This window comes from Enoplosus armatus, chromosome 7, assembly GCF_043641665.1.
Source record: "Enoplosus armatus isolate fEnoArm2 chromosome 7, fEnoArm2.hap1, whole genome shotgun sequence".
NCBI classification, from domain to species: Eukaryota; Metazoa; Chordata; class Actinopteri; order Centrarchiformes; family Enoplosidae; genus Enoplosus; species Enoplosus armatus.
In genome coordinates this window covers 13,182,555-13,193,018 of record NC_092186.1, presented here as the reverse complement: position 1 = coordinate 13,193,018, position 10,464 = coordinate 13,182,555, and the positions used below count along the sequence as shown (strand labels likewise).

The 10,464-nt window shown below is 42.0% G+C and overlaps 1 protein-coding gene across 2 annotated transcripts; it reads right to left on the bottom strand.

Annotated features, from left to right (window-relative positions):
• Positions 1–351: 351 nt before the first annotated feature.
• safb (scaffold attachment factor B) lies at positions 352–10,399 on the bottom strand. Of its 2 annotated transcripts, none has more exons than XM_070908553.1 (21): positions 10,122–10,399; positions 9,699–9,795; positions 9,030–9,094; positions 8,648–8,866; positions 8,503–8,562; positions 8,355–8,394; positions 7,132–7,558; positions 6,738–6,781; positions 6,543–6,652; positions 6,224–6,373; positions 5,469–5,557; positions 5,139–5,188; positions 4,966–5,045; positions 4,331–4,473; positions 3,930–4,041; positions 3,484–3,680; positions 2,786–2,963; positions 2,349–2,431; positions 2,177–2,235; positions 1,862–1,916; positions 352–1,767 (listed from the first exon to the last, which is right to left on the bottom strand). In XM_070908553.1, exons 1-21 carry the CDS (start codon positions 10,272–10,274, stop codon positions 1,647–1,649), a joined length of 2,532 nt encoding a protein of 843 aa, XP_070764654.1. In that variant the 5' UTR covers positions 10,275–10,399; the 3' UTR covers positions 352–1,646. The 2 variants fall into 2 exon arrangements, with proteins under 2 accessions (XP_070764654.1, XP_070764655.1); XM_070908554.1 differs by having other exon boundaries at positions 4,337–4,473.
• Positions 10,400–10,464: the final 65 nt, after the last annotated feature.

The window sequence follows — 10,464 nt, the reverse complement described above, 5'->3', positions numbered from 1 at the left end:
GACAGACGACCAGGATGCGTTTTAACCGTAACTTTGAAATTGTTTCTGATTTCGACCAGTTGTCCCCGGCCACCCACTGGTTTCACTGTTACAGCCACAAGCTTTTCACCTAATTTCTTCAGTCTAGGCTGGAGGTCTACAAGCCATGTGAAATATATCCATCCTCACTGGACTTCAAGTTGAGTAACACTCGCTCTGCCATTTGGAAAAGTTTCAGTGGCACCAGAACAGCAGTCTGAGTAAAAAAACAAATATCCTCTATATGTTATAGGAAAAGGTAACAGAATTGTAGCAGTTTGGTGGCTATCGTTGGTGGCTTTCCCTCAATCACAAACTCCACTACAATTTTGATGCAAGATCATTTTTATAAAAAAATATTCAATGTTTGCAGAGCATTCCCAAATCACAATGGAACCACACGTTGTAATCAGTCTGCACAAGCTTCCACAGAAATTTTCCACAGTACAAACAGAGCTTGAGTTGACATGCTGAAATGTTCAGGTAGCCTCATCAATGACTCAGTTAACCACAAATACTGAGTCAAAAGGGCCAGGCTCAACAATATTTGGTGTCCAACTGTAATAAAACTAAATTTATTTAAATTTTCTAAAATTGAAATCTAAATAGTTGCTTCAATGTATCATGCCAGCTCATATACTTTGGATGTGTATGTTTGTACTCAATTTTGTGCTTTGAAATAGATTTCTTTTTGTTTTGACAATTTGAAATGAGTCTAGGAGCATTTATTTGAGTATCGCCACTGCATGAAAACTGTTATTAGAGATAATTTCACCCTGTGAATCTTACAACTGAGCTCCACTAGACACCAGCAGCTGATATTGTCTACCACTGAACTGAACACGTCAACAGAAGGACAAGAAGACTAAATATAACATGTTTATGCAAAAAAATAAAAACACATTTGAGTTACAGAAAACTGAAATGCCATACATGAACTTTTAGATTTAATCAATCAATAGATTGTGAAGACATACACGCTCCAGGGGCATTTATTAACATAATCCAACAATCACACAATTCAGATACTATATACAAAAAAAAGAAGCGCTGATTGAAATATTACAACAAGCACGGAGAATGAGAATGTGACACGTAGTTTTAAAAACATTTTCTTCAGCAGCAAAACTTCACCAACCATCTGTGTTATAAAAAGAATAATGTCAAGAAGGAGCCTCAAGCACTGAACAAATTAATTGCAACAAAGGCTCATTTAAGGAGAATGCAAAACTTCCAAAATGCATCAGACACAGACTGGGTAGAGAGAGAAGACTGGTGAGTTTAGGTCCATCGACTCAAGTGTCTATAAAACATCTGAATGTACAACACAGAGCTCTGACCTGACTCTCCACCACAGGCCAACCCACACTGACAACTTATTCTTGTGAGCAAACTTTGTGTTATACAAACAAGGTAGGTTGGGCTGAATGATAAATACAAGGCAGGAGATCACTACATCACAGACACACACAAAAATAAGAAGCAACCAGAAAAATAAAGGTCTCCATCAAAAAAGGATTGGAATTGTGTCAAAAGAAGAATTCCTGATTTAAAAATATGTACAAAACTAAGATGGTCACATCCTTCTTGATATGACCTCCTGAAACCATCTCACTATCTCACAGACATCAATAGCGTCGACCAAAAGCTCCACCCTGCAGCCCGCCGCTGCCCTGCATCAGCTGGTTCTGTCTGTTGAGAGCTCCAGAGAGGGACTGAGATGTTCCTGTGTTCATGTAGCCTCCACGGCTGGAGACAAAAAAAACAAAAGGACAATGATCAATACTGTTCTGATAACAAGTTCTGAAGATTGACTTAAATCCAGCTGATATGTTCTCCTCACCCTGCAATTCCTCCACGTGCCATGTGGCTCTGGCCTGGGATGGCACCGTCTCTACCTGGAACAAAAAAGCAAAACATCAGACACACTGAGCAAGGCCACAGTGGCCATAGCTCTATATTTCCATTTAGGAGGACACCAGCTATAGTTTCAGGACATGTTACACTGTGTTCCTTCAGCCTGCTAATATATTTGTGCCACTCCAATCCTCAGAAGGCAAATCTACTGTACTTCAAAATGTGCATCATGGTATCACGAAAGCAGTCAGTGTAACTAGCAGTACAGTCACTATACACAAGAAAGCACAACTATGCGTACTTTGCCATGCTCTGTCTCCATCCATCTTCCGACTGGAGTCCCAGTCTCGACTTCCTTCCCTAAAAGACAAACATTTTTACATTTGTTTCCTCCTTCAGGAAAGATGTCAGCACTTGCCTGTATTTAGGTTTTTATTTGGTTTGAACTGAAGTCGGTTCAGTGTCATGCTCACCTGGGGTTAATGCGTTTGTCATAGCCTCCACTCCAGGAGTCTCGGCCTTCTCTGCCATGTCTGTCTGATCTGTCTGAGAAATGCTGCAAGAAGAGGACAGTTAAACTCTCACACTGTGTTCCTGTGCAGTTGCCACACAAGATCCATGTTTTCCTGTTCTTTAGGCAGTTGTGAACCACTACAAAATGGTAATAATGTGAGCATTTGTTTATAAGTGGGCCAATCTGTCGGCCGCAGATATATTAACTAAAGTGGCTTTACTGAAGTGAATGTGATACGTCTAGAGACTGTAGTGAGATTCAAGATTCAGAACAGAGGAGTTGCAGCAGCAGCGGCGGCAATTAAATTGCATCAACTGTTGTGGTATCTCAACCGGTTTGAACTAGTTTTGTCTTCATAAGAGTGAAACCTGTGGGAGGAGGGTCCACGCCTCTTACCTGACCATCTCTGTCTGCACCGATGCCACGAGCGTTGTCCCGCCTGTCCATAACCATATCGTCTTGGTAACGGCTTCGGTCCCTGTGGTCAAAGTCCTGGTAACGCTCCTGTCGACCGAAGTCTGAGCGGCCGTAACGGTCATCCATGGCCATGCGCTTATCAGGCCAGTCATCTTTCCTGAAAACAAGAAGAGTAGACAACAAAATCCACAATGAAGTTCATCCACCGAGCTGCTCTGTGTCCTGTTGATATAAACAGCACATACACAAGTACTGAAGCTCTCACCCTTATATCTATATGGCAAGATACAATGTTAGAGTTGGACACTAAAGCATAGTGTCTGATTCCTGTGTCATCGTCCACTACTTACTATGGGATATAATATTTCAGTGTTTTAAATTGCTTACATGCTACATCTACTTTATGTAATTGCAGCTCCAAGCTTGACATAAAAACAGGTTGCATCTTTGTTGTTGTTTATCTCTTTCTTGTTTCCCGTTTTTGCTTTGTTGTAGTCATGCTCAGAGTGTAAGCTGAAGCACTTAAATAAAAAAAGATTAAAAAAATAATCATTGGTAATATTTTAATGCTGCACAGCTGCTGAGAGGAGCCAATTGAATTGAACCCCAATTTAGCAATAAATCCATGTATCAATCACCCTGTTTAGCTTCACTTCACTATGTCTGTTTTTATTCACCTGCCATCCATGTCATAAGGCCTCTTAACGGGGCGTCGATCCTGTTCATAACGCAACTGCTCCTGCTGCCGCCGCAGCTCTTCGCGCTCCCTGAGGATCCTTTCCTGCTCGCGCCTCCTCTCGTACTCTATACGTAGCCTTTCCCGCTCCAAGAACTGACGCTCCATACGGTCTGCATCGAGGCGCTGCTTCTCAGTCTGGGAATCAAACCATTCATGGGTTCAGTAAGACTATCAACACAAAACTCTTTGAAATTGATATGTGGGAGCTAAATTATTGATGAACAGCTATTTCTATTTCTTTAATTGAAAACAGTAAATTTATTCAACAGGCTGAGATTTGCACCAGAGAAAATATAAAGCAGGAAATGTGGGCAGAAACACTGACAGCAATGCAGTGAGAGGGAAAGGGAAATCCTTACTTAGAAATAAGTAATCAGACAGTACCTCCAGCCAGTGTCGCTTCCGGAGCAAGTGTTTCCTCTCCTCTTTCTCCCGGAACAGACGGATTCGTTCGCGCTCACGGTCCGGACGGTTGTCACGATCACGGTCCCGGTCACTGAAAGATGATGAAGATGAGTCTCTCAGCATCAAATGTACCGTTTTGGATGACAAGTAAGTAAGTACATGTTAATAGCATCCAGTGTAAAATCATATTGTACAAACTGCTACAAAGATGATTTGTTCAGCCTTCAACAAGGAACGTCTTTTTATTCTACAGAAACAGACACAGCAGTGGTGTTGTAAAAAGAATTTCCCACGGAACAAATAAAAAAAAATCTATATAAATATTGAATCATGTTTTATTAAGCTCTACGGTAGGTTGTCGTTCCTAGCATGATCCTTACGTGCACCTGCGTCTCTCCACCTCTCTGATCTCCCTCTCTCGTTGTCTCTGCCTCTCCCGCTCTCTCTGCTCCTTGATCTGGTCGAATGACAGGATGTCTTTCTTCTCCTTACTGGGTGACTTGCGGTCCCGACTCTTTGTGCTCTGGAGAAAGGAAGAGAGGGAAAGAAAATGTAAAAGACAAACATAAAGTTAGGGAAGAGTATCTGGAGGTCAAAATAAAATCAGGCCTGCAGATGGGAATGAAAAGTACTGTTCACGTGGGTATGTAAAATGTACCTAACCTCCATGTTAATAGTAACCTTATACCTTGCATATCATGAGGAAGAAGCTTTTTGCATTACTGTCATGTAAAAACTGTTCGCTGTATGGTGGCCACGAATAAAATTTAACTCATTGACTCAAATTGGTTTGCTTTGACACATTCCAAAAAACAAGCCCAGGCAGGCTGTGGCTATGATGAAATGAGAAAGGATGGGACCGGTTTAGTGTTAACATTACACTGGTCCTTCAACAGTGTATGGCCTTTAAATTCTTCTATTCTAAACCTCTTTTACTACTTTATGTGTCAACAGTCAACAGCACAACTCGGTAACAGGGGTTGTATCAGTTGTTACAGGGTGAATGTTTACTTACTCGTTCCTTGCTTTTGGTTTTGACACTGATGACAGGCTCTCCTTTGGACTTGTCCATAACTACAGTCCTCTCATTTCGCGCTGTCAAACAAACACAATTGATATCGTTAAGAATATAGGTTCACGTTTTTTTACTTGATACATACAAGCTCAAAATTATCCAACATTTCTCACCTTTGCCATCTTTTCCTTCTCCCTCAGACTTCTCATCCTTTCCTTCAGACCTACAGGAAATATGAACAGTTCTATCAGAGCTATATCAAACATTTCAAACAACAGTTCAATGACTTGTTTACTTTTCTCACATATAGTCTGATAGCTTATCCACTCCTGAGTTATATAGCTCAGGGGCTCTAACTGCTGTGGTCACCACTGGGGCATGCCATGCTAAAAATGTATGCACCCGTTATATTTAAAAGCACACCGGACCAAAATACCGTGCTGGCGGGGCATTTTTAGTAAGAGACTTAACTCAAACATGCGGCAGCTTGTGAGCGCTCTTACTTGGAGTCAGAGGAGTGTCTCCTGTCATTGCCAGACTTCTTGGTGTCATTCTTGTCTGCTGGCTTCTTCCCTGCAGGCTCATTTTTAGCCTACAATGTTTAAACAGGAACAGGTTTATTAAAAAAAATGAGTGAACAGATCAAACTTCACACTGATCAAACCACACAATGAAAAGAAAAAACACCTCTTCTGTAGGTATCAGATTACTTTTGATCATTGTGCTCTTCAACTGAAGTTATTTCTGACCCAAAAGACGTTCTAATCTTTAACTAAATGATACATTATCAAATGCAACAATCGCCTTGTGTAACCGTGCCAACTATTTTCCACTCACATCTCTTCTTGTACATACAGGCCTCACAACAGACTCTAAGCATGGAATTTACTAGTATATTCTGTAAAAGCTTTGCCAAGTGCTTTGGAGAGACACACCCAAATAATTACACAAATTCAAATGGAAATGAACCTTTAGGTTTTATTATGCTTTCTTAATCTGGTCTTAAAGATCTAAGTGTATGTACTGCTTAAGGCAACAGTTTTATAAAATCATCATCTGGCTTTTCCTTCGCTGTATGGGTTTCTAATTAAGACTGCATGTCAAGACTAATTAGATTGTATCCATCAGATTAGCAAAACTTAATTAAATAACAGAAAATTGAGTTTTGCGTACAAATGCTAAAATTCACTCAGACCATAATTATTGGACACACATTGAACACACTACGATGAAGCAAAAATCTTCCCCTGGCACTCACCCGCTCCACAGAGATCATCCTGCCATGCAGCTCGGTCCTGTGAAGGTGGCTGATACACTTGGTGGCCTCCTCTGTGGAAGACATGGTGACAAAACCATAGCAGCGAGCGCCGGGGCTCTTAGCGTTGGTCACCACCTTAGCTCCAACAACCTGCAGGAAATTGGAGAGATACAGAGGAGGAAGCAAGGACAAAGAGGTAGAGATGACCAAGGAGTGGGAGAAAAAAAAAAGAAGAAATCCTCAATTCCAGTTCAAATATACATGATTTGTAAATTCTAGGCCTAGTGACAATGGTGAGGGACAGTTTGCATAGACTAACCTTGCCATATTTGCTGAAGAGCGTCTTCAGATCAGTCGCTCTGGTAGTGGAAGAGAGACCACTGACCCACAGGTTCCTGCTGCTGCTTGCTGCAGCAGCACTTCCAGCAGCTACACACAAATACATAACAAATTAATAAGCATATATCCATTAAATTTGAAGGTGCAAAACAGGAAAAAAAAACACTTCACTCACCCTTTTCATCTTTTGACTCAGTCTTGTCATCTTTTTCCTCAGAGCTAGAGACAAAGAAAAAAAGCCATAAACATACAGCAGTGAGGATTCCTGGGATCTCTCCTCATACTTGTGTTTTATGGTATAATACATAACTGACAGTGATCAGCCCATCACGTACCATAGTGCAGTGATTTAACAGTGAATAAATGGAACTATACCCTATGGCAATCCCAATACATTATTTGTTAATGGGTAATCAAGTGGGATAGGTGAGTGTAAGGAATGACAAATGAAAACAGACATATGCACAGAACGTTTTTACCTCCAAAAGAGCATCCAAATTTGCTAGCACAAAGGAGCCAATGCAACAGAGATAGCCATTTTGGTTTCTAGTAGACAGAAAGCAACAAACCTCTTTGTCTGATCATCGCCCTCTACAGAAGAGGACTCTTTCACTGTCGAGGCTGAATCCGCAGCAGCTTTCTCTTCTGTCTTCTCATCCTCCTCACCCTTCTTAGACCCCAATTCTGAATCAACAGTTTCACCCACAGCGCCCTGTTTGCTTACACTAACAGCCTGCGAGCTTTTGTTTTCAGCGTCAAATGTCTCTTCTGGGACATTCCCTGTGTCCTCAACCTCTTTGGCGTCAGTCTCCACAACATCCCTGTCCCTCTCCACATCTCCAGAGGCGGCCTTGTCGGACTTGGCACCAGTGTCGGACACGTTTTCTTCCCCTCCGGCGGTGGCAGCTTGCTCTTCTTCAGGGCTCGTCACGTGGCTCTGGTGGTGATCTTCGTTAAGCGGCTCAGATAAACAAGACCCGGCTACTTTGTCATTTTCTACGGATTTAACAGGAATAGAATGGCACAGAGTTTAATCACTTCTGAAACACAGCAATGGTTAACGAGGAACTGGCAAGGCCTGGATTAGGAACGTCATGACCACTGGCCTGTGCTCTTAGAACTATGTATTAAAACGGTGAAGTAGACCCTAACGAGAGACTGGAAAAGAACCCAAAGGCTGGAGGACAACCAAGCAGCTAGTGCGACTAACACTTTGGCTCACTTCTCAAGTTGAACCACTTGTTCACCTGATCCAAAGCAGACAAAGAGTTCAGTGCTGAAGAGAGCCACAAGATCAGCAGTGCAGCAGTAGATTCTCGCTGCAGTCCATCTTCTTTCAGCCTTTGACTTTCCCAATGTCCATTAGTGATGACCAGAACTTCAGCTCAAGTCCAGCAATTTCACATCCAGCTGATTTCTGACAGTGTCCTTAAAAACTTGTAATAGTTGATGAGACTTGATGGATCTTCTTTGCCTTGGTCTTCATGTGGCAACCTAGAAACACTGCAATCACCTGCAACAGCTCACACCTCCCTGACCTTGGAATTGAATTGCTGTCAATGTGCATCAAATTGTTAACCACTGATGTTATACTACTTCAAGAACGTAGCTGGCAACTGAATCAATATTTACCGGTGCAATTATTAATTATGGTTAACCAAATTTCAACACAAAGCCAGCAATTCCCTTTGGGCTTCCAGTCTCTCTTTCTGGTTGAAACTAAACAAGGTGTTTGCATTCCAACGCTGTAAAAAGATGCCACCATCTTTTTACAAACCATTTTCTACAGTACCTGTTTCTTCTTTCATGTCGTCTGCGTCTGGATCCTGAGCCTAAAAGACGAGAATGATATCTTAATGAATGTGACTGAATGTGACATTTAGTTCTACCAAGGCTTCACAAGCTTTACATACATGAAAAATATGTGTGAGGGAACATACCACATTGATTGATGAGCACGTCATATATTCATCCTTATCTAACATCTCAGGCTCATCCATCTGTTAAAATAGATACAAATGCCAGTTTGCTGCCAGTTACACAGACAATGTAATTAGTAGACAGGTTTCTAGTTTAGTTTCTCACCTCTGTACATCTTGCTTCATCTTCTGACTCCGACGCCCTGCGGTCTTGTTCTTCATTCAACACGGCGTCTTCGTCAGAGGGAAAATTCTCTGTTTCATCCTCATCATTCTCGGCTGGTATTCCATTGTCATTCTCCGTCTCGTCCAGAACGTTCATGTCCAGGATGTCCATTTCCTGCATGTTCTCATGATCATCCTGAAGCTCCTCCTGAAGCTCCTCCTGAAAAAGAAAAAAGGGGAACATTCAACAGCAATATCCAGAGCCTAACAACTCTGAAGTCGCTCAGGAGGGCTTCCAATTCTGCAAAGGCATCATGTGTGCTAATCATATTACAGCAGTGCTCAAACACGTGAAAATTAAGTTAATCTTTCAGCCAACTCACATGGTCTTCATGGAGATCCTCCTCGATAGTGCAGTCCTCTGGTTCATCATTCTCTGGCCTTGTATCTACAGAAATTATGCATTATTTTAGACCAAGTCTTCAATTGGGTGTCTTACAGGCATACTCATTTGACAGTATAATAACTGAGATTGGCTTAACAAGTTACTCAACAGTTATTCCATGTTCAGGTTACACATCCATCAAATGGGTATACACCAAGTTTCTTAAGCACACCTAGCAAAAACTCTAATACACCAGCCCTGAAATAAATCCTGAAAGTTATAATTCAAACTGTTTTGGAGAGTCCTTGCGGTCATTTTGGAGGGTGTAGTTACTGACCGATGTTATCCAAATTCACCATAAAGTTGAATCCTTTAGTGACCATTTTAATGGTAAGTGAATATAACCGCCTCTAAGATGAAAGTCTCTCAAACACTGGAACATTTTGTTATTTCTTAACGCAAGGCAGCGTGTTCATGCGAACGCGCACAGACCTGAAATACCACGAGACCGAATATCATGTGTCAAATTTTGGCAAGCAGAGGACTCTCCAGTATCGTTTTGTTTAAACAGAAACGGATGGGGAAGATCGTGTGTCAGACTGTAATGTTACAGTCATTTACAGAGCATGCTACGTGGTGCCCACTGCGCATCTTATGAAAACTTTACCTTTGGTAACGTTTGTCCGTTTAGGTGTTGCTTTCTTTGGGGCTGACTCCGGAGCGACAACAATCTCATCAGGATTTCCACCCTCTTCCTCGATTGCCTGTTCATGGAGATTTGAGCAAAACCACAAATGAACACTAAGGTTAATACCCTATGGAAACCAGGGGGAGTTAAACCATTGCCAGACATGTAAACAACCACGAAATAAAAGCATTTAAGCTAGCTGTTTGGCGCAAACGTTAGCTAACGGTTAATGCTAACGCTAGCACACAGGTTCAGGTCAATGGGCCTCGTAAGCTAACATAGCATTATGTTTTTATTGGTTTGACAGGGTGCCTTCGCTAAGCCAGAACATACAAGCATCGGTAGTACTTGTACTAATAAAATCCAGTGCTTAGTTGTGTAACAAGTGAGCAGTTAGAGGACCTTTTTCAGACGCTCCGACAGCACGCTCTTGACACCCGTGGTGTCCAGGTTTCGTTTCTTCAGCTCGGCCTTCAGATCGATGACTCTCAGCTCCGACAGCTTGCGGACCTCAGCGCCCTCCAGAGCCTCCACGTCTGCGTATGGGTCCGCCATCGTCGTGTCCGTGAAAATATCTCTTCAGCTTGATATAACGTTAATCCTTTTAATATGCACTTTGTTTACTGATGCTGCACCACAAATAGAAGTAGCTGGCTAGCAAAACTACTGTAAAATGGAGGCCGCTGTGAGCCAGTTGACGTCAGTGCGCAGGCGCAGTGCAGTTATAGTGCAGAAACAAGTACCT